Below are 24,232 nucleotides of genomic sequence, written 5' to 3'. Positions count from 1 at the left end.
TCCTCCAAGGTCAGAGATTATTTTATTCCCGTAGTAATTCCTCAAAATATTTTATGCCCTCACCCCTTGCCCCCAGAGTTATTCCTTTTACCTAGTTTTAATCCTATTGATACAAGGGCCTATTTTTTCTCATTCAGTCTTCAATGTTGATTATCTTTTCATGTATAATTCTTTTACTTCAGTTTCTGCATTTTAATATAACACCAGCTACTTAAGCCTAATTTTTTCTAGACTTAATGAATATAGTTACCTAAAAACTGATTTTAGAAATAATACTAGTTGTATTGCAGTTATGTGGGGGAAAACTTTTAATAAAAAACTTTTATACTTTTCAATAGAATTTTATGATTGTGTGATACTTTCTTTGCTGTAATGTCCTTCATGAGTCTTATAAAAAACACAGTAATAATATCTTAACAAGAGCTTCTCCTAATGCCATTTTATTTTTCTTTTGAAGAAATAAGGGTTGGGAGGAATGCCTGGGTGGCTCAGTCAGTTAAGCATCTGACTCTTGTTCTCAGCGCAGGTTATGGTCTCAGAATTCATGAGCTCGAGCCCTGTGTCAGGCTCTGCACTGACATCATGGAGCCTGCTTGGAATTCTCTCTCTCCTCTCTCTGCCCTTCCCCTGCTCAGGCGCATGTGTTTTCTCTCTCTCTCTTTCTCAAGATAAACCTTTAAAAACACAGAAATATGGGGGGAAAGTGGTTTAACTCCTTTTTTTCTTATCTAGAAAAATTATAATTCCATTTTCTAATAATTTGTTAGAAATTTACTTTATTTGGGGTACTTGGGTGGCTCAGTCAGTTAAGCATCTGACTTTGCCTCAGGTCATGATCTCACAGTTCATGGTTTTGTGCCCTGCATCAGGTTTTGTGCTGACAGGTCAGAGCCTGGAGCCTGCTTCAGATTCTGTGTCTCCCTCTCTCTCTGCCCCTTCCCTGCTTGCACCCTGTCTCTCTTGGCCTCTCAAAAATAAATGTTAAAAAATATTTTAAAAAAGAAATTTATTTTATTAAATCTTGTAACTATTATCCTTGTTATACTGATAGATCAAACAAAAGTGCTAAAAGCAAACCTGTCTTCCAACTTTAGACTTTATGTAAATTCATAAATGTTTTCAGGATAAAGAAAAGTATACTTCAGATATTTTGGTGCAATCCAATTAAAATATTGTCCCTGAAAGAAAGATGAATCTGAGAATGTAGCCATACTTAAAAAATGTGTGCCAGGGTTTATTTAGGATCCCCTCTATTTTATTAGAAACAGGAACAGTAATTTCACCAGCAGGAAGTAATACAAGTAAGTGTAACACTCCTTTGATTGTTGATCATTGCAGACATTTTGGATCCAAGGTAAGAATCCAAATGAGAAATTATTAATAAACATCCAGTCCCTGACAATTCATTTTAAGTCCTGCTCAACTAGATGAAAGCTCTCACTAGGAGGAAAAGTTGCTGTTCCTCCTGGCTGGCTTTGTGTTTCTTTCAGTGCTCTCAAGAACTTTGTAGAGGCAGCTTTGCTCTGCTGTGTCAGGCTGCTGGGCAAGAGTTGATGCTCACGGCGCCGCTGACCAGGGCTGCTTTACTGAAGCTCACGGGGCGCCCATCAATCCCAAAGTGACGGATGCAGCCTGTGAAGGGTCTGCTGGGGGCCAAGCGCGGGGTCAGTAGAGATTCTGAAAAAAGAAAGAAATGAAAACCAAGATTGTAAGTGTGGCGTTCCAGGTCCAAATATTACTTGGGCAGAAATATACATAGCAACTGCTCACATCATCAAGATGATTTCCATGTCAAAAATGGAATATAATTATAATTCACTCATTTTCTCAAGAACTTTATCTGCTTTCAAAGTAATATGAACATGTGGTAATTTTAAAGTTTTGCCATGTTTTCCCTGATCAGATATCTGAGTATACTTCAGTTGCCTTTCAGCGCAGAAATCTACCACTTACATATAAAACTTCAGTAGTGAATTTTCAGGGTCTACCTATTTCAGGATCTACACTTATTTTTGTGCAATTTACTGAGAAAAGGGAAAGGAATTTTAGCTTCCACACTGCTTTTAGACTTGGTTAATATTTCTGCTTAATTTGTATCATTACCCTTGACCTTTAAGCCTCCACATTTTTGCCAAGCTCATAAAATATAATGAGAAAATAATGAATTCATGTAAACTAGATTTTAATTTTTCTGAGCTCAGGGTTTGAGAACTATAAATAGGATAATGATAACTAGACTCGTCTCTGTGTGGGCCCAGGTGTCCGGTAGTATGCCAGGGAACCTTCTCCCTTATCTTAATTAGAGATCTAGAAGAAGCCTTCTGCTTATTAATTGTACAGATACAATTAAATGTGTTGGGTGATAGAAGCAATATAATTTAAAGCAATTTAGAGGGCTTAGAAATATCATGGAATTAAAATCCATTTAGTCAAAGCTTATTATTATGTACAAATAGCTATGTGAGCAGTAGCAGATAAGAAATGGAAAACACTTAGAAATCACTATCTCAGGAAGGAACATAAAACAGGACAGCAAATTAAATACCATCAAGCAGCTGTAATAAGTTTTCTAAGCAGTGTTAGATTAAGACCGTGCAGAAGCTTTGTACTGAAAATAAATCATGAAAATAGCATTTCATATTTAGAATGATAATTATCAAGTTTTAGATTTGGAAGGGGGCTGAGAGATCAATTCCCTTTGTCTCCAGATTAGTAGGGCTATATATGTTCTTCAAGGCTTCTCAGTGTATTTCATCATTGGAATAAAAATGAGTGAACAGGAAAGAGTATAAGGGGCAGAAACATCTATTTCTTCCGCCAATTTTTGAAACTAGTTTTAGAACACTCATTTTGATTCTGCTCAAGCTTACCACCTTTGGTTCATGGGGAACATCATCTAGAGAAAATAATATAGAAATTATGGTCTGCATAATTCACCACACAATTTATGGTAAGTAGTGACAAAAAGGGCCCCAGCACCCTAAGTAGCTGATTAATAAAATCAACACGGAATTAAGAACATTTCTCAGGTTGAAAGCTTGGCTATAAATAGAATATGGCAGGCTTTTCAGTAGGGGAATGGTCAGATCTGTGTGTATGTGCAGACTACATTATCTTACATTTTTTTAAATTTCTAATTTTTATTTTTATTTATTTTTTTAACATTTATTTATTTTTGAGAGATGAGAGAAACAGAGCATGAGGTGGGGAGGAGCAGAGAGACAGAGACACACACACAGAATACAAAGGAGGCTCCAGGCTCTGGGCTGTCAGCACAGAGCCCAGTGCGGCTCAAACCCACAAACCATGAGATCATGACCTGAGCTGAAGTCAGATGCTTAACCGACTGAGCCACCCAGGCACCCTTCTAATTTTGATATTTAAATTATACAGTAAAACTGACTTTTGGGGAATATAGTTCATTAAATGCATTAACTTATTATTGATAGAAATAGTGTTATCAGGGTTCTGCATGATAGAAGAGAACTGGTTGGAATTCCAATAGGACTCCAAATAGGAGGTTTATTTAAGCCTAATTTCCCTTAGCTATTCTTTATCATGCCTCAGTTTCCAATGTGATTTTTGTAGAATAATGTTGAATGGCTCAAAATGATGTAATTAATGACATTCAGCTTAAATTATAATTGCTTTCGTTCTAGGCTTGCTGGCATGACTCCTAGATTGAATTAAAAGCTGTAATGGTGCAATGGGCTGGTGGTTAGTTCCCCTTGGCCCACTAGTTCCTGTATGTGGGTTCATTAGCTAAAATTGGCTGTTCATTATATGCCTCAGGCAGGCTGAGTTTGTCTTCAGGTACACCTTGCCTACGCAGTCTATGGAGCTTAGCACCTCTTGTAGTGAGAGATGATGGCAGTGTGTAATGCTAGGATCAGACTCTGAAAACAAACAAAAGTCAAAGAGAAATGCTTGTTTGAATGATCTACTAAAGCACTTTGGTGCAAAGTAAAGAAGAAATACTTTAAGTTCCATGAAGGAGGGCCATGCTTGTTTTCTCCTTCCCTGGGAGCCCAGCACAGTGCTTACTAGACTCTCAATATTTGTTCTGTGTTGAGTGAAGTCGTGTTTCCTAGCAGCAAGTAGTATACTATTGAACTTCAACAATAGTCTGTGGTTAAGTGTTACAAAAGGGAGATGTAAATGTAGCACATTCTAGGGAGAGCAGGGCAGGTGTGTGTAAGTAGAGGTCTGAGCTGAGTCCTAAAGGTCAATAAGGAGTTAAATTCAGAGAAGAGTGGGAGAAATTGTTCCTCAAAAAGGTATGAGTGGAGGAAAGCAAGAACATTTCCCTGTGTGCTATTTAAAGGCCTGGAGCAAGGAGAGCATCATTGAACATTCAGAGAACTGTAAGTCCCAGAAGTTGTGGGGAGATCCCAGAGGCAGGGGTGAGGAGGGGCCAGAGGATGAAGGACCTTGCTAAATTTGATCTTGTAAGCTCTTGGGAATGTGTGAAATATTTTAAACCACGTTGTGGTTTCCAGGAAGAAAGCAATGTACAGAAACAGAGGAACTGACACACCTTCTGCATCGCCTGCAGGAAGTTCCATGGCGGTCTTTGCCAGAATCCCTTTCAGAACCGAGGCCCAGAGCCAGAGGAGAGGACTGGGGAATGGAGACGGGTGTGGATTGTGGACGTAAAGAAGAGGAAGTTCTCAAATATTTCATCAGTGAGTTGCTGTTACTGTCAATACTAGTATTTGAAAAATCCACGTTACAAAGCAGAGGAGTGCTTAGTTGGTATAATTTTGTGAATACCCAATGTCAGGTGCTTAATTTTATCTGTTTTCTCACACTCTTTCTCTTTTTTCCCCCCTCACTCTCTTCATTAAAGTATTACTTGCCTTTACATGAGTCAGTCTAAAATAATCTAGGTAAGACACAGGAAAAACCGTTAAGTTTTTTCCTTAAAATCACCACCAAATTCCAGATGTCAAAGCCTGGTTTTCTCCTTATCTCTCTCTCTCTCTTTAGCTTTAACATTCAGTTTTTCTAAGTTAGCAAAATATGTGAAACAAACACTTTCAATTGGTGATGGTCCCTGCTCCAGCAGTTTAAAACAATTGTGGGGGTTCCCTAAGAGTCCTTCAGTGACCATCCCGGATTATACACCGTTCTTGGCAGCTGGTAGACTGATGGGGTTTGCAGGATGGCAGCTGCGAACCTCTCTTGGGGACTGTCACTACATAGGAACAAAAGAACTTATGGTCTGCAGCTGTTTTCACAATTTGAACTAATCTTGGACAGGGAGAACTGTGTATTTCTTAGTAAGAAAGAACTTCTTTCTTCGTAAGGAAGGAGAAGAATTCTCCTTGGAGGACTAAATTATCAGCAAAATTTAGTCCTCCAAGATTCTCAGATCTTAGAGCAGTATTAGGAAATGAGTTTTCTTTGTGTTAGTGAAAAAATAGGGTGCGTGTTTTACTACGTGATTGTGAAGACACCATAAACAGAAGAGAGAAAAAAATAAGCATCTATGGCAAAGGGAGAGTAATATCTATAAGGTAGGAGGCTGGAGCATAGTTCTTATATATTCCTTTGTTTTGATCCTTGGATACGGAATCATAATTGCAAGTATACTTTTTCCTATGAAAGGGCATTGTATATAAAATCCTTGGAGGTGAATTATGAAAACATATGGCTCAATTCTTAATACTATAATAACAATGATGAGAACTTACTGTTTTTTGGATTTGGAAACTTGTCCCTTTTGAAGAACTCTTACCTGGGACACCTCCAACAAATACAGGCTCCCTGTGATCAACTGGTTTTGGATTCAGGGGTCCAACCACATGATTCACTTCAGAGTCTACATCCAACTGAACCACATTAGAATCTCTGATAACTGAAGTACAAGGAAAAGACTGGTCATAAATGGCACTGGAGTGTTTAGTCTTCACATGAAAGGGACTAATTTGTAACAGCAATGGCTTTTATTTGTTCCAGAAAAAACCTCACTCTTTCTTCTATATCATTGAAAACTTTAATGTCTAACCAAGAAATCACTGTAACATTTTCCTTTGAAAGGGAGAATATTTAGGATACTTTCCCTACTATTTTTTTTTTTTGCTCCATAAATTATGCATTCATTATTTAAACAACTCCTTAAGACTGTTTTGGAAGTATTCAGATGTTCAAATCACATGTGGATTCAATATATACAGTAACATTTGATTTCTTTCTTGGCCACTTTTTGACTGTCATCCATTCCCTGTTTTATCACATAAGTTCTAGTCCAAGTTCTTCCAAGCCTTCATTCCACACATGGGAGTGTCGGCTCTCTTTATAAAAGAAGCCCAGGACACTCCGTTTTTCTCACCTGTAATTCTATGCCATCTGCCATCACAGAGACTCTGCTTGGGCGTTACTGAGGTGGAAAAGTCTCTGATGCCATTGTTGACTTTCACTATGACCTGCAAAAGACAGGGTATATTATAGAATTTCACCTCTCCTCATCATGATAAAACGAGATTTCTTAAATTCACCACATGCAAATAATTAGCTTTGCAATGTGAACACAAGGGGTCGCTCTTTGGTAGGCTACAGACAGTAAACTATTCCTAGGAGAGGACAAAATACTGACCTAGGAGAGAAGCTGGGGAGAGGAACAACAAAGTCATAGAATGAATTCCTTTAATTTTTAAAGATGGAATGTGTTCGGCAAAGCAGGTTAAGGTATTGGTAGAGAGCATGAGCTGTGGAGCCAGACTGCCTGGGTTCGTACCCAGTGCCCCAGTCGCACTCTGCGCCTCTGTTTTCTCATTTGTAAAACCTACCTCACAGAGCCACTGAGGGTTAAATCAGTTAGTCCGCATGAAACATTTAGAACACTTCCTGACACACAGTAAGGATTTTATTAACATATGGTTTACGAGTACCAGAATTAAAAAAAAAAAAATCAGTTGTATTAAGGACATGAATGAAAATATGCTGCTCTTTCCTTAATATTTATTCGAACACCTTCATGAATGTTCTTTAGTCATACTTTTTAAGGATGAAAGTGGTGCTTAACTGTAACAATTTTTTGATTTCTAGCAATTGAAAATAATATAGATATATGTACATATATGCACATATACACATCTGGTATGCACATATATTGTGGAAAGAAAGATGCTTTAGTGTTCATTTTGACAGCTGGATATGTTTGCTGCTCTCATTTGTTGTAAAAATGCTTTCTGCTTTTATTAAAACCTTTTAATACCATTGTTATTGTTGATGATTTTCTTTTTTAGCTTCGTCACATTTTCATGGCTCTTTGCTCGAATCAAATCAATTCCCACCATGAATCTGGATCTAAGTACTGCCTGCATTTAAATTTCATGTATAGCCTCCCTATTGTCTGTTTGTTTGCTTTTTTTCCATTTAGGAAAGATTGATGAAATAATTCTGTGACATAAATCTGCTTCAGATCTGCAATCCAAGGTCAGAAGAAGACAGTCTATTAAAACAATGTTTACTGCGCTACCTGCCCCTTCTTCATGTGAACATTTAGGTACTCTCCGCTGACACTGTGGCCATGAACAAGGGTTCCGGAACTGCTTCTGGGACGGACTTCAAATGCAATCTCAAACTTCAGTCCAATATTGAAAGACTCATCTGTGGAAAGAAATATTAGCTCTCAAAAGCGGCAACCTAAATTTTGTAACCATGGTACAAAACCACCGTACAAAATCTTGTAATTATGTATTTTAATATCCACTCTTCAAAGTGTGAGACACTGTTCATTTGGCAAAGCAGAAAGTGGCATCCCCCACATCAGACACACTGTGGAAAGCCCCATGGGGTCCGAGATAAGTGGCACTCCATTCCTGTTGTGTGGTGTGGTGTGTGGGGTGGGGACAGCATGTGGAAAAGGCCCCATGGGGACTCAGTGGAGGAGAAACTGATTCCAGCTAGCAGGACCACTTAACTCTTCCAAGAGAGAAGGAGAGAAAGTAACCTGGGCAGAGGAAGTGGTCTGAACACGAGGAGAGAGCCTGGGACCTCTGGGGAGCCCTGAGGAGGCCAGGGTGGCTGGGCTGTGGCCTGCAAGGCTAGCAGGAGGCCTGGCGAGTAGCGAAGGCTGGCAGGAGACACAAGGGAAGGGCGCTAGCGCTCACATGGGGAAGGTAGACTTTATTTTGCAGTCATTGAGCAAGGGAGCGGACTTGATCAGATCTGTCTTTTAAAACAAGGTTTAATAAAGATAACTGGTTCCAGTACCGCAGAGCACTTCAGAGGACAGGAAAAGAGAGAGCAGCGGAAGCAGTTAGGAGCTGCTATTGCAGCGATGCAAGAAAATGAACTCTTACTGAGAATGGCTGAGCTCACTCACAAGACACACGCTGCAAACCTGGGCATCTTAATATTCACTTGACGTGTCTCCTTAGAAATCACTTTTTAATTTTTCCTGCTATTAATGTTTATGGAGAACATAAATTGTGCAGGCTCCTGTGCACTTCAAGCTGTCCAAGCCTTGGTGTTCTTACCACCGAAATTCAACGAAAGGCTGAGAAATGTTGAGGCTCAGTGCTTTATTGTGGATGAAGGAGAGAAATGAAAGTAAAATCATCAGCTAGGCAAAGAGGGGAAATATGGCCTCTTTGGGACCTGGGGGTGGTTTAGGAAGCTATATTTGTCTGCACTGTCATGTCTTCATTCAGGGGCTGTTGAGGCCACCAATCCTGGTGCCTTCCTCCTGCCTAATGTTTGCTCTATAGAACATTTGTTCCAATGGCTTGGATGGCGATTGCGTGTAGCCTGTCAGGGCTTTATGTATTTATTTTTAGGATATCATGTTCCATCACTTGACACAGGTATTGCCATATTGGAGGTATACAATAAAAACTTGGTTAAACGAATGAGAGCATAACAGGTGAGGAGAATAAAAATCCAGAAATAAAATTTCTGAAGGATGGGGTTGCAGGGCAAAGGGAGGAAGTGGAGCTTCCTTTGGTAGGGATAATGGGTCATGCTAAGAGACAGCAGAGAAAGACAAGCGCAGAGTGGCCAAGAGTTGACACAGGTTAGAGACCACAGAGCAGCACAGGAAATTCTAAAAGAGCCCCGATGGTCTACATCAGAGGTAGACCATCTGTTGAGAAGGCAGCTGTTGAGAAGGTCTGGTAGGGGGAAGCAAACAGGGATGGGCACACGTGGCCGGTCTGGCGTGGCAGGAGGCGAGGAACGTGATTCTTGTGAAAAGAAGCCATTCTCTAGGGCTGAGTGGGTTCGGCATTCTGAGGCTTTAACCCGGAGCCCGACATCCCTGTCAGCCACCTCCAGGAAAGAAGTGTTTTGTGATTCGTGTTCTGTGCGGAAGTCACCGTTACCTAGAACCACGTATCCTCCTTCTGTTGAAAAGTATGTTCCCGTTTCCATCGGCCCTTCAAAACAAGGAGTCACGCTAAACGTCTGCGAAGCAGAAGTGATGGAGGCCCCGTTGAGCTGAAGGTTGCCGAGGCAGCCGCTGAAACTGTAGACTGAGTTTATCTGAGGGAAGAAGGCATTCCTTAAAATCTAGTTTCTCAACACTCACAGGTGCACCGAAGGGAACCAACAGGAAGGGACTCGAGTCCTGGGAGAAATGAAGCAGTTCCTTGCCTTGTTATCTTAGCTACCTGAAGGGTCAGTAGTTTTCCAATGAGTAGCTTCTCCGCTAGTTCTTTGAAGCCGGGATTTTGTATTTGAGAATGTCAGCCTGCACTAATTAGCTATTTTTTTTTTTTTTTACATACGCTCTGACAAAATTAATTGCAGCTTTGGCTTTCAAATTAAATATTAGAAGGATCCTAGTTTGTTTTCCTTCAAGGATGACAGCTGGCCCAAGATCACCTCTTGCTGATGAAGGCAAGCAAAGTTCTTTTCTTTTTCCCCTAAAGTTCACTTATTTATTTTGAGAGAGAGAGAGAGTGAGAGACAGACAGAGAGAGAGAGAGAGAGTTGGGGGTGCAGGGGGAGAGGGAGCTCCACTGTCAGTGTGGAGCCCAAAGTGGGGCTTGAACCCACAAACTGTGAGATCATGACCTGGGCCAAAGTCAGATGCTTAACCAACAGAGCCACCCAGGTGCCCCAGGGCTAGCAAAGTTCTTAACTGTTAAATCTACCATGGTTAGATTAACAGCAGAAAGCTCGCATTTCTGGCTTCATTACCTAATTTTGTGGTTGAGCATTGATCACATCTCAGGACCTGAAACTCTGGCCACTTTGGACAGCTGATTCCATACTGCTTTGGAAACCTTTCTTTTAAAGGGATTGTCATGAAACTGGGGCTACTTGCCTAAAATCTAATCATAACACAAGCTCCCCCCATTCTTGCTTTATCCACATATATTAGAAATGCATTAATCTTTTGTGCTAAAGTCAAATCTATATTTATGTTAAGAAAGCAATCAGTCCTTTGATACATTCCCTTTATTGCTAAATATTTTTGTAAAGGTGCAATATTTTTACCTTTTAAAATACAAAAATAACACGTTTTTTACTACACCCCTGCTTCTCCGCAGGAGGAACACACTTCCTTGCACATTTACAAACTGTGTGGGCACGCGCGTGTGTGTATATGTGTGTTTAGGAAACGAAGATGAAATCATAGTTTACATAATGGCCCAATGGCCTAAAAGGTTTCTTTGTTACTCAATAATGTACAGTGGAGAGAGCTCCCTCCCTCCGTCCCTCCCTCTTTCTCTCTCCCCCTTTCTTTCTCCCTTTTTCTTTCTTCCTTTCTGTACTTTCACACTAAAAGCATGGGTACTTGCTGAAAAACCAACCAAATATCTCCTTAAGACGTACCTTTTCGTGACGGCTTATATGCCTCTGAAACTTTTTCATCTCACCTCTACCTTAGAATCAAAAGATCACTCCCGATTTTGAACGCCAGAGGCCAGGCCAGACAGACATCCCATGGGACAATCCTCACTTTGATAGCCTATATTCAGCGAAACTCCAGTTTTACTCTTCCAAGTTTGCTGATTGTAAAACGAGGGCCTAGATTAAACTTCCAGCTCTAAAGGTCAGTAGTTCTACCTGGTCATGCCTCGCTTACCTGGACATTTTTCACAGCCCTTCCAGGAGCGACACCTCCTAGATAAATAGGACCCTTTATTTTCCAGGCAGATCCAGTAGGAGGAAGACTCTCTTCTAGGACTCGAAGGCCATCAATGATCAGTCGGCCACTGCTTTTTTCCCGAATAAATATCACCTGATGGAGAGAAGAACCAGAGCCCATCTCAAGTATATCCCAAGATGAGGGGAAAGGCTAGGTTGCCTCTTCTAACTTTGCTGTTACAGTACTGTGGGAAATACGCTGAAGTTCTTTAAAACAGTGGTCCCTTCTCCAAAGGTCAAGAGTTTACTTTTTTCCTTTAAAGCTTGATTTAAAGTGACAGTCTTAATTTCTGAATACAGCTTATGTGTATTTAGTAGAGTTCTCAATGAAGCTCTTCCCAGCTGACCACCCACTTGCTTTCTCCCTCTCCTAAATTTACTACAATTAACTGTAATGCATCTTACATTTCTGACTCTTTCCATTACATAACATTGATTTGCTTCAATATTTAGATATTCTCCCTGTGGTATCCTATCTTCCTAACTGATTTACCCTTCACTTTGTATCTTCCACAGCTTAGCCTATTAAAGATACCCAGCAATTGCTGTTAAAATTGAGAAACTTATAGGCAGTGGAAAAAAACCGAGTGAAAAATCATTAGAAATTAAATTTCAGTTTATGTTTGCCATTGGTCCTCTGGTTAAAATTATTGCACTAAAAAATTACACTCATTTTAATAATAGGCTTCAAGATTTTTATAAGGAATTAAAAAACTTTTTCAAAACTGAACTCTGAGCACATGGCAATAGAATTTTAAAATGAGTATTTCTAGAGAGACCACTAGGGCATTAATGTCAGTCCATTTGACAATGGTGAATATTTGCTGATAATAATATTCTCAGCCTTCAACTCACATCATGCCACAATCCATCATTGTATTTCTCTTGGCTTCTGATCTTCAGTTTCTTGTGGCCAACATTAAACATGAAAACCAAGCGGCCATGGGCTAAGAATAGAGTCATGAAGTCATTCTCTTCTTGATCTGAGACATAGAAAATCATGCCATGGGAGGAACGAGTTTTCAGACGAATGGAAAACTGAGATCTGGTAAAGGAAAAGAAAAAGCTTACTATCTGTAAAATGAGACCAACAGTGATCTCTAGTTTCCCACAGAAACAGAGTGTAAGGAAGACCGAGGAGATATTCTATCAAATAAACCCTTAGTATTAATGAATGAATATTGGGAAGCATGACTGACTCAAAAAATGTAAATCTTTCCCTGCTTCTTTATACAGCAGGGCTCATTCCACATTTAAGGAAGCATCGTTTCATTTACGGATCATAATGTGTCTTACTTTGAAAATATGGTTGCTTCGAGTTTATTCATACGGACCAAAACATGCTGGTCAGTAATTAATGTGCACGTAAAAATTTGTATAGAAACAATATGATTTGTGTACTATCTAAAATACAGGGGTGCCTGGGTGGCTTAGTCGGTTAAGCGTCCGACTTTCGCTTAGGTCATGATCTCGCGGTTCGTGGGTTCGAGCCCCGCGTCGGGCTCTGTGCTGACTGCCAGCTCAGAGCCTGGAGCCTGTTTCAGTCTGTGACTCCCTCTCTCTCTCTGACCCTCCCCTGCTCACGCTGTCTCTCTCTCTCTCTCTCTCCTAGAAATAAATAAAACATTAAAAAAATAAAATAAAATAAAATAAAATACAGATTCATTTTCTCTTTCCCAGTAAAATTCAATCAGTAGATGTCACCTGTTAAAAACAGCCACCAGAATGTGTAGGGATTAAACAAAACCTTCTAGACATTTGTCTCTGGCCCGTATAGATAGGATACATTTACTGGGCTAATTTCTAGTTTGATTTTACTCTAAATTCCTCCCAATGAACATAAAATACTGATACTGCCTATTAGGCAGATAGCAAATTAGAAGGCAGTAGAGGTTTCTCATTGAATGAACCGCCTCTGTGAATGTTTGAAAGGGATATAAGACCTATATAAAAATATTTGGGTGCTAGCACTATGAAGAGAAATCTTCATAAGTACTAAGTAACCTGGAGGTTTGCAGAATACTGGGAAGAGGTGCTGGGCTTTACAGAGAGCGTGAGGGCTAGCGGAGATACAAGTGGTTTTGTGTCCTCAGTGTCTTTCTTATTAATCTTTCAGCAGTTCACAGGCACCCCCACTGTCCATCTGAAAGCAACTTATATGAGGGAGGGAAGGCAATAGCAAGGTTAGATGATGAGTCATTTGAAATTTGCCCCATGTTTCTTTCTCTGATTATCTTTCTTCTTTGAGAAAGTGCAGCTGAACCCTAGGAGAACACTGTGTCGTGCATCATACTTTTGGGAAGAAAGTCACAGCGAGTGTAATTTTTTGGGAAGCAGGAATCATGTACTATTTGGCATTTATTCTGATGATAAAATAATGATAAAATAAGGTGGCACAGAAAGGAAAGATCGTAAGAAAAAGATGGCATGTGGCAAATAAGGATGAAGTCCAGCCATGGCAAGTTTCGGGAAGGACAGTGTGTTACTTTACTTTTCACCAAAATCTCCTTTTAAGTGCTCAAATTCTTGGCGGCTGTTGGCGGTCCCTCCATACTGATAGGCGTGCTCTATTGCTCTGGGGCTGTTGGAAAGGTGGCAGTAAGAATCTCTTGGAGCATTCCGCTCTGGGAACTTCAGGCTGGCGGGATCCCCGGAAGGCGCATCTTTACTTTTCTCTCCCTATAAGTATAGGGAAGAAATCAGATTAAGGGATAAAAGTGATATACTAGCAGAAAAGTTCATTTGTGATTTCTTTGTTGTCAATAATAATAATAATAATAATAATAAAATAGTAAGGAAAATGTATATTATTTGTGGATTTTCCATCCATTAAATATGAGGTCCCCCTCTTTCCTTAAGCAAATGACAGCAGGAGCTGTGACATTAACAACAACAAAACCAACAACACAGCATGTTAAATCCAAAATTCTAGTCTGTGGTGGTAAAGTCGAGCTAACCTGCGGCTACAGAGGTCATTGCTGTAGCATTTAAATTAAATGCCCATCTTAACCAATGGTGAAATGTGGAAATATTGACAAATAAAATAACCCCGAGAGAATCGATCAATAAAATCCTCAAATCATAGACAACAATATTTCTTTAGCACACAGATTATTATTTATGCATGCTGTGCAAGAAGTTAACGTACGTAGTAACAACTTCAACATATTTAAGAGCATTTTTGGTGATAAGATGGGTAGTAAACTTTATGCTACAGAATATAGAACAATACTTAAAAATTGCCTTGTGCTCTTAAAATTGCAGTGTTAATTTTAAAATTTAGAACTGTGAGGCTACAGGCTAATAGTTAATGGTTATTTAGTTTTGATTTCTGAAGCAAAATTAAAGTAAATGAAAATAAATCTGATCATTCAGTCATTTATCCATTTACTCCAGCAATGTTTATTGAATACCTAATAGGTAGAAATGATCTGGAAGGAAATGAATAATTCTGCATGCCCTCCATGGGCAATGTGTGGTGTGGAAGAGAAAGGTTGAGTGAGAAACGGTTCCTTTTTTTTTTTTTTTTTTTTAAGGAACTGAAAATTGATTTGGAAAAACAGACACTTAGACAGCAAAATGGAAGACAGGCTATTGCCAAATGGAAAGGACTTTAGATTACTTGCTGGGGGATGGGGTTTTGTGTTTCCGGAGGGTGGGGGTGAGAGATTGGTGGTGGCTTGGAGACCCTCCCCAACTCTGGTGCCTCCTTCTTTCCATTCCTGTGGAGAGGGTCTTGCTGTTTCTCAGTCTGTGCACCCACTTAGCCATGGGAACAGAGCAACTGTGAATCAACTCCAGGGGTCAGCAAAGCAAGGGACTATTGGACTATGATAGTCTCAAGTTACCAGCCCTGCCTTTTTCTGCCTCAGTGTGGGAATACATAGGCTAGTTTCTGCCTCTTGTCTGCTGCAAAAATTAATAAACTCTGATATATTTATATATGGCAACCAAATACTCTAAATCCTCTGTGGATATATGGTCTGAGTAATAATAATAATAAAATAATAATAATAAAAATAAAAAGACAAGTTATAACTTAATTACTTCATTACCGTATAACATAGAGACTCAGTTTACTATCCTAAAAGAGCTGTATGTGTGGAAATTCTGAACCCTGCTAGACTTTGACTGTACTAATGTAATTTTTTTTTTCTCTGAGGGTCTATTTCAACTCACTAAGTTTCTTTTGTTTCAGATAACAGCCAAAGTATTCAAGCTACTTAAGAAAAAGGAGGATAATGTGTTATAGGGATATAGGCGTATCTTACACAGTCCCAGAGAAGATAGCACAGTATAGCTGGGTCCTACCGCAGGCAAGAATCAGGAATTAGAAAACTAGGAAGAATCAAGGCACTCCTTTTCCAAATCTTTCTGGTATCTCAGCTTTTTTTTTTCTCAGACTGTCTGCTTTCATTTTTCTTTTTCTGAAGGACAGCTTTCTGCCTTTTTGTCTTTCTATAAAGCAGCTTTCTTTTGCATGATTAACATAGAGCTCTTACATGTTTTCTATTCAATGACCAGCCTAGACAGGTGTCTCTGGGTTCTAAGTTTCTAAGGAAAGGAGTCTGATAGCCCAGCTTAGTTCACATAATCTACCCTCGTCTAAACATCTATAGCCAGGTAGATGAGGTCACATACCTAAAATTCTGGGTTTGCCTTGCGTGTAGGGAATCAATTCTCAGAAAAGGTTGACTGACACCTCAGAAATGACGTCTAATATATACATTCTTCATGATCACACCAAACACCACATGATGTTCCCAATTAAATTTAAAAACATAAACATGAAAAATTTTCAGGATGGAACATAGGTGGTAAGACAGCTATCCTTATGTACTCATGGGGTGAATATAAATCACTGTTTCTGCTTTGGAAAGTAGTTTGACTTCACCCAATACATCTACATCTAAGAATGCTTCATAAAAACTGATTCAGCAGTAAAATCAAAGATTAATTATAATGGTATTCACCCATAAAGGAAGAAAGCCGGAAAACACTGAAAGTCTATTAATGGTTAAATAAATTATAACATATTCATAAAATCGAATATTAGGAAGTTATTGTGAAGATAAGTCACTATAAGCCCCAATTGCTATGAATTGACCTTGATAAAAAATTTAAACCAGAGGCCACAAGTTTTTCTTGGTAGCTACGTAAGAAGCTAGTGAGACAAGGGCAAATCTGAGCAAATACCGGGCATTCTAATTACCAAGAAATATAAGTGGAATCTATAGTGATTCTGTATTTGTTATTCTGATGTTGAGTTTCTAAGACTTTTTACAAGAAAGGCTAAGAAGTTTCCTATAATATTGAAAAGTTTGTGTTAATGGTGCCAAGGGCTATTGATTATAACCTTGAGGGTATGAGTACTTGTTAGGAAACTACATTTGATGGACAGGTTGAAATAGAAAACTGTATTCATTTAAAGGGGTTAGGTGTGTGCCACAGAAGGTCCATCTTCCTCATCAGCCTGTATTAGCCTGTTGCATAGGATCCACTGACCCGTGACCAAGTTCCAGCTGAAAAATTTCAGGATAAACATTTTAGCATCAATGTGAGAAGGTGATAGAAATATTTCATCAGAGCTTCACAGTCTCCTCTGAAAACTCCTTTATATTATCCTCTAGTAAAAGCCTCCATAAAAGTCAGTGAAATTATGTTTCTGCCTGAATCCCTTAAAACAGTCATCCATGTAAAATTCAGGAAAGGATCCTGAAAAATTACTAACTTTAGATTATGCATAAATGAAGTTATTCTATTTACATTGCTTAATCATGTGTAAACAAAGGAGAAGTTGCCTGGGGCCTCTAAAAAGTGGTCCACACAAGCTGAAATAAATATATAGGGAAGTGCTCAAGGTATAACGGCCAGTGCAAAATCATCCGAAGTGAGAAGCTGGAGTGGGGCAGCGAGGGGTTGGGGTAGGGGGCAATGCTTGCCTCTTGTTGATGGTTCAGAAGACAGCCTTAGAGAGAAGTCAGTTCTTCTAAAAGATGCTCAGCCTGACTAACATTCAAGGAAATGCAGATTAAAAGTACAATGAGATGCCATATCTTTCCATTTGATTGGCAAAATTATAAAAATTTGATCACATCCAGTGTGAAAGACAATAGTTCTTTAAAGTGCTGTTTGTGGGAGTATAAAGTAGTATTGCCTCATTATCGAGAATGCACATTCCCTTAAGCCAAGCAATTCCACTTTTAAGAATTGATCCTCTCTGGGGAGCCTGGGTGGCTCAGTCGGTTAAGCGCCCAACTTCTGCTCAGGTCCTAATCTCAGGGTTTGTGGGTTTGAGCCCTGCATCGGGCTCTGTGTTGACAGCTAGCTCAGAGCCTGGAGCCTGCTTCAGATTCTGTATCTCCCTCTCTCTCTGACCCTCCCCTGCTCACGTTGTGTGTATCTCTCTCTCTCAGAAATAAATAAACACATTAAAAAATTAAAAAGAAAAAAAGAATTGATCCTCCTTGGGGCACCTGGGTGGCTTAGTCTGTTGAGCATCCAACTTCAGCTCAGGTCATGAACTCAGTTTGTGAGTTCGGACCCTGTGTTGGGCTCTGGGCTGTCAGTTTGGAGCCTGGAGTCTGCTTCAGTCTGTGTCCCTCTTTCTCTCCCGCTTGCCCACTCACACTCTGTCTCTCTCTCAAAAGTAAATAAATATTAAAAAAAATTTTTTTAAAAAGAATTGAGCCTCCAGAACATTCACAGGGCTCTATAGAGATATAACGGCTAATACTGAATGTTTGCTCTGTGCCAGGCATTGTGCTAGGGCTTTTCCTGGACCAGTTTGTTTAATCTTTATAACGGCTCTATGATGCAGATAGCTAAATATTTATTGAACACCTATTATGTGCGTTGTTCTAGGCTCTTAGGACACATCAGTGAACAGCAACATAAAAGGAAGTTTGTAGTCTAGCAGAGGAAACCAACAGTAAATAATAGACGTAATACAGTCAATAATAAATTAAAATGTGAAAAGTGCTATGGAAAAAAGGACAACTGGGAGATGCACTGGGTAGCACCAGTGGAAGACAGGAGGCAGCTGGTATTAAATAGGGAGTTGAGTTGAGGCAGGCCTCCCTGAACACATGAAAAGTGGGTAATCCTGGAAGAGGCTGTTCATGCAGATATTTCTGGGAATAGTGGTCCAGGCAGAAAGACCTCCTACAGCACTGCGCATGGCTCGTTCTAGTGTGGGCAGGAAAGTGAGCGAGGGAAAGGGGCCTGGATCATCTAGAGCCTCTTATAACATCGGAGGGCCTGGAGCTTTTACTCTGAGTGCGGTGGGGGGCCACTTTGAGCAGAGGAGTGACATGTTATGACATATTGATAAACGTGTGGTTGTTGTGTAGAGGATAGAGTTTCAGAGAAGCGAGTAGAAGCAGAGAGGCCTGTTGGGAGCTTACAGCAGGGCTCAGATGGGAAATGACGGTGGCTTGGACCGAAGTCTGAGGAAGGGTACCTGAGTGCATTGTTAAAACCAGACGAGAAAATGGGTGGGGAGGATTAGCTTGAAAGGATGGGAAGGAATTAAGAGTTTCATCTGCAATGAAGGCACCTAATGTATGTGCTGGAAGTAAATGAATGAGAAAGAACAGTAGTCAGGGAATGCAGTTTAAGAACTCAAAAAACATTTCGATGAAGGAGCAGTGCCAGTCGATGGCACAGATCAACCGTGTCTGTGAGTGATTGTAGTGAAGGTCAAACAGGATGAGATCAGAAACTTTAACGATATCCAAGACTGTAGCAGAAGCCCAAGAGTATTACACAAAAGCAAATGATATGGAGAATTACAGTACTAAATAATACATATTAAAAATACAAATAGTTAAGTATTGAGCAATTTAAACCATTGCAATGAAAAGCAGTTGCAAGTATAGAGTAAAAGGCTGATTCAAACTGGTTTTTGGGGGAACGAAGATTGATATACCAAAGCTGATAAACAATAATATCGGATGCTAGAAGAATCCTACCTTTCATATGTGTACAGTTGCAAACTGGAGTAAATTGTAATAAAGCATCAGTGTCTAGCATTGGGTGCATGGAACGCGAGGGCAGCTGAGAATGTGGCACAGTATTACCTTTTTATTCTGACTTGTTTTAGGCTTTGAGGAATTTTTGCCTTTTTTGTAAAAGAGGAACAAGGGCGAAGACTCAATAGGACACTCGTACAGGGAAGTGTGGACCTTTTCAGAGTACCGCTGGAAATCTTCCACCTCCACATCTCTATCCAACCTACGTAACGGAGGGAGAAAAAATCTTAAAATACTGTTCAAAATTACATGATGGAAATTATAGAAGTGAAAGACCTTTGGCAATCAATGTGTGTGTGTGTGTGTGTGTGTGTGTGTGTGTGTGTGTGTGTGTAATGGGTCTTTATCAACCACAGTCTTCATCAGACACCTCTGCATAACCATTTAACAATGAACACCTTTTTTTCTCACCACACTGGGGGATTGGTACCGTCTCTGTGTTATTGGATCCATATTAAGTTTCTCCCTTACCTGTTCTTGTACTCAGGGAGCCCTTATTGTCTTTGTTAAGGACCAAGATGAATGCCTTTGTTTAAAGTCATGCATTGAATTAAGAAGGCTTTCTTAAACTTCTAACGAGGATTTGGGTATGTTGCTCTGTACTACACCATTAATAATAAGTATAGACGTAACTGCATCCAATATTTACAGCTTGCTCTATACCGGGTGCTTTCCGCACATTATCTCATTTAATTGTCATAACAAGGAGGCAGGCATAATTATTATCTGCATTTTGGTGGAGAGGAAACAAAGGCTGACTCAGCCAAAGTCACACAGAAATTTAAAGGCAAGAAACCTACGCACAAAGAAGTATGTCAGTTGCCTGAGCACATGCTAGCTCGTAATGACTACCCTCTACTGTGTCTCCTAAATTTCATAGTTCTCAGTTTTAACAATGTAAATGTTTTCGCTATTCACTTGACCTGTTTTAAATCAATAATGCGGACTTAATGTATAATAAAAATATTGTACCTGGTAAAGTAGGCATTACTTATACAGCCAGTGAAATTAGCAAACTGGGGACTGATGGGTGAGCCGCCGAAGTAAAACTTCTTTTCAGTTGCTTGCGTCTGTTCCACCTTTTCTTTGGAAGGGTTCTTACTCCGAAGTCGGCTTTGATCTACTATTAGTTCATATCTGCAAAGGAAAACGCTTCTTTATACCACATGGCTACCATTTTATCCTGAGTTCCATTCCAGGTTACAGGTTTTCTTGTGAAATTGAAATAGGACATTCTGGCTAATGAAAAGATAGCAATTTTCCAGACTCTTCATGAGGCCCAGGATAAAATTGATGAATATTTTCATATGCAGAAAAGACTCTCTAAACCTCTAAAAACAAGAAGTTCGATGATTAGTCATGAGCATTTTTTTTTGGATGGAAAAGAGAGAACATAACTCATGGTGATTATTTAATCACATCTGGGGAGACCGTTTTCATTGAAAAGCATATTGAATGGTTTTGATTGTGATTGGAAATGGAGTCTAGAAAGGCCTATTAATGTTTTTTTTTGTAATGGGTGGGCTCCACAGAAGTTGATATAGAATAGCAGCTGCTACGACTGAAATTTACTTCTTATTCCAGAAAGCTTTCTTCTTATAAAAAAGAAATTCAGTATTACATTTAAAGATTAGAGTTAGAGCTTTCGAAATATGGCCATAAATGTAGACTTCTCAGTTGTTCTTCTTCCTTCCTTCCTTCCTTCCTTCCTTCCTTCCTTCCTTCCTTCTTTCCTTCCTTTTCTATTATTTTTCAAATGTTTATTTATTTATTATTGAGAGAGAGAGAGAGAGAGGGAGGGACAGAGAGAGGGGGAGAGAGATAATCCTAAGCAGGCTCTGCACTGTCAGTGTGAAGCCCAATGTGGAGCTTGAGCTCATGAGCCATGAGATGACCTGAGCTGAAATCAAGAGTCTGATGATTCCCTGACTGACCCACCCAGGCGCCCCTCAATTGTTTAATTAAAATCCAAATGAAACCAATGTTTTTGGATCTCCATGTGTAAAACGCTGTACTCCACTTATGTGTAGTACTCTAGTACTCTAGTACACTGTACTCTACTATGTGTAGGCACTTCAGCCAAGAAGGTTTGTAGCCCATGGTTTTACTGGGAATAAAACCTATATTCCTGTGAAGTAATTATATAGTGATTTCTCTGGCATCTCTCGAAAATTAACAACAACTTCTTTTAAAAAAAACACTATGTTCTTCCTTCTACCATTTTTTTTAATGTTTGTATTTATTTCTGAGAGAGAGAGAGAGGCAGCGTGAGCAGAGGACGGTCAGAGAGAGAGAGAGGGAGACACAGAATCAGAAGCAGGCTCCAGGCTCTGAGCTAGCTGTCAGCACAGAGCTTGATGTGGGGTTCGAACCCATGGACTGTGAGATCATGACCTGAGCTGAAGTCAGATGCTTAACTGACTGAGCCACCCAGGCACCCCTTCCTTCTACCATTTTTATTTAAGCACTAGAAAAGCACTAGAATAGGCTATTATTCATAGTGGTCATTCAACAGAATCATGCTCTACAAATAAAGGCATCTGGTGGGAAGAGTATAAAGTGAGGAGCTGTACCTTGCAGGTGAGACAGAGGTAATGACGAAGTGGGACAGCCCATCATTGTACTGCTTATCTGCCGACTGCACCTTGATCCCCTTTACATCCATGACCACAGTGCCATTATCCAATGAAATGGAGAACACATCTGACTGGAATTCAAGCACAGGTTTTTAAGTAGGGAGGCCAGAGATCCAAACGATGGACATGTTTTCAATATCTACTTCATGGTATTGCTTAAAGGAACACCCAACGTATGGGAAGTTTGCTTGTAAAATAATTTCTATGAAAACAACAACAGAACACTCTGTTGCTTATATTGGTGTCATCTAGAAGACCAGGCACATTTCAATGGAGTAAGGAGCCTCCTGTATCCCGCATGGAAGATATCTGGTGATTTCGTCAGGCTGAGAGTTGTCTCAGTATTTGTTAACTCCCTAACTCAGATATTGCTATTCGACAGAATAGCAGTCTCAGTCTCAGTCTCCCTCTGGGAGTCTCAGTCTCCCTCTGGGAAAAGCAATACTTGAGCCTCCCTGGGCATGTAGCTGGACAACCAGGCAAGGGATAATTTGCCAGTTTTGCTTTTTAAATGTTTTACTTTTCATCTACAGAGGCAGAAGAGAAATACGAAAGCAGAAGTTACCATTTCCTTTTCTGAATTTGCTTATTGATGGTTTAAAATATTGGCAAATTGATCATCATGCTTCTCTTCTCTTTTATGGGCACTGACCTCTACAGTGGAGGGGACAGACTTCAACAAAACTACTTTTTGTGGACAGAAAGTGTTCTTTAACTAACCATGGTAATCTGCGATAGGTTTGGAGGGGGAGGTCCTGCAAAGTGCTTTGGGTAAATTCTCACAGTCATTACTGATTTAAATTCAATTCAAAGTAAATGTGATGGATACAAGAAAATAAGTAGGAAAAGCGAAAGCTGCTTTTATAAATTATATTGTGACCTGCTCCATCATCATATATTTTGGTGATGACCTTTTCAGAGATAAATCAGTTGGGTCTCGGGGCCACTAAATCTCTGCTTATTTTATTTTGGAAATAATATCTTGAGAACGTGAACTCAAATGTTCTATAGCCAATCCAAGAACAGAGAAGTATGTTCCTTATACAGTTTTATAAATTAAATCACATGCATAATTGCATATATACACAGAGATTTTTAACATTTTTGTGCTATGGATTTCTTTGACAGTTTGGTGATACACACAAGCCCCTTCAAATATAACATTTGAAAATGCATCAAACAAAATATCTAGAAATAAAAAGGAAACCAATTACAGTAAGATACAGTTTCAAAATATTAAAACAATAAGTCTGTGATATAGTAATACATGTACTTCTTTATTAAAGCATTAAATTATAAAATCTAATAGCAAATCTAATAACTACTGTAATTTAAAAGTAGCAATAAGCAAAAATGATATTTTGAGATATCTGTGAGAACTATTGGGTAAAATGAAAAATACCTGTTATTTCTATTAATGATGAAGTAACAGCTTCTGCAAATATTTCTGTGGTTTGTTGCTGACATTTGTAATTGAAGAAAATGCTAAATTTTAGTTTGAGAAAATAAAATTTAAAAAAAATCTTACTATTTTCTGACCTAAGGTTGATAGATGCACTGAACTTTCTCCATGAACTCCAGAGGGGTGGGTCTATGAATCTGAGGTTCAGAACTTCTGATAAGCACTATATATAATTAGAAAGTGTCTGAAATGCAGCATTCTGTGTGTGTTCATGTGAGTCAAAATTAATTTGAATTGAAATTCACTTTTAACATGCATAAACAACAGTATTGTTAGTGGACAAAACAATTATCAGAAGGAAGTTCTTTTTTTTTAATTTTTTAAAAATTTTATTTCTAGGAGAGAGAGAGAGCGTGAGCAGGGGAGGGTCAGAGAGAGAGGGAGTCACAGACTGAAACAGGCTCCAGGCTCTGAGCTGGCAGTCAGCACAGAGCCCGACGCGGGGCTCGAACCCACGAACCGCGAGATCATGACCTAAGCGAAAGTCGGACACTTAACCAACTAAGCCACCCAGGCACCCCCAGAAGGAAGTTCTTATAGGGAAAAACAAATACTTACTCCTGAGGCATAATAAAATAGTAATCCATTTGGCTGTAACGTTCGGAAATTGAAACCTCCTTCAAAGCCATCGAAGAAAGATATTTTCTGAATTGAAGCAATGAAACTCTGCCCACTGAAATATGCTCTGCGAGATATCTGTGTGACCAAATAGTGAATATAAGTGTTTGTGATAAATATCAAATGCATAAAATGTCAAATTTTCACACACCAAAGGCCATGTCTACTGGTTTCTATATTAATATTTTATGTTTTAACTTCTGGATCACACTGGAATTTAGGCATGTTAATCATCCTCCTACATGATGGGGTTTCAGCTTCTCTACATCCTCCACCCTGAGTGAGAAAAGATGCCCACACAGCCTCTCTGGGCTTTGGAAGGCCATTGAAAACTGAAGCAAATGGACAAGTCATAGAGGAATTCCCACAAGCCTTCTAGC

The 24,232-nt window shown here is 39.5% G+C and overlaps 1 protein-coding gene across 2 annotated transcripts in view; it reads right to left on the bottom strand.

Moving 5' to 3' along the window:
- Positions 1-1,208: 1,208 nt before the first annotated feature.
- LAMA4 (laminin subunit alpha 4) overlaps positions 1,209-24,232 on the bottom strand; it is a 150,404-nt gene continuing 127,380 nt past the window's right edge. For both annotated transcript variants that reach the window (XM_039252211.1, XM_039252212.1), the window contains 12 exons: positions 23,793-23,930; positions 21,710-21,843; positions 20,109-20,273; positions 19,185-19,338; positions 13,595-13,782; positions 11,959-12,148; positions 11,042-11,197; positions 9,330-9,489; positions 7,484-7,614; positions 6,335-6,428; positions 5,741-5,860; positions 1,209-1,677 (listed from right to left, as the gene is read on the bottom strand). In XM_039252211.1, the coding sequence (XP_039108142.1) occupies positions 1,532-1,677; positions 5,741-5,860; positions 6,335-6,428; positions 7,484-7,614; positions 9,330-9,489; positions 11,042-11,197; positions 11,959-12,148; positions 13,595-13,782; positions 19,185-19,338; positions 20,109-20,273; positions 21,710-21,843; positions 23,793-23,930 (1,776 nt within the window). In that variant the 3' untranslated portion in view covers positions 1,209-1,531. The remainder of the gene's footprint in view (positions 1,678-5,740; positions 5,861-6,334; positions 6,429-7,483; positions 7,615-9,329; positions 9,490-11,041; positions 11,198-11,958; positions 12,149-13,594; positions 13,783-19,184; positions 19,339-20,108; positions 20,274-21,709; positions 21,844-23,792; positions 23,931-24,232) is intronic.

The sequence above is a fragment of the Hyaena hyaena genome, unplaced genomic scaffold (assembly GCF_003009895.1).
Source record: "Hyaena hyaena isolate Hyena2069 unplaced genomic scaffold, ASM300989v1 scaffold_412, whole genome shotgun sequence".
NCBI classification, from domain to species: domain Eukaryota; kingdom Metazoa; phylum Chordata; class Mammalia; order Carnivora; family Hyaenidae; genus Hyaena; species Hyaena hyaena.
The sequence above is the reverse complement of the archived record's forward strand: the minus strand, read 5'-3'. Positions and strand labels throughout refer to the sequence as shown.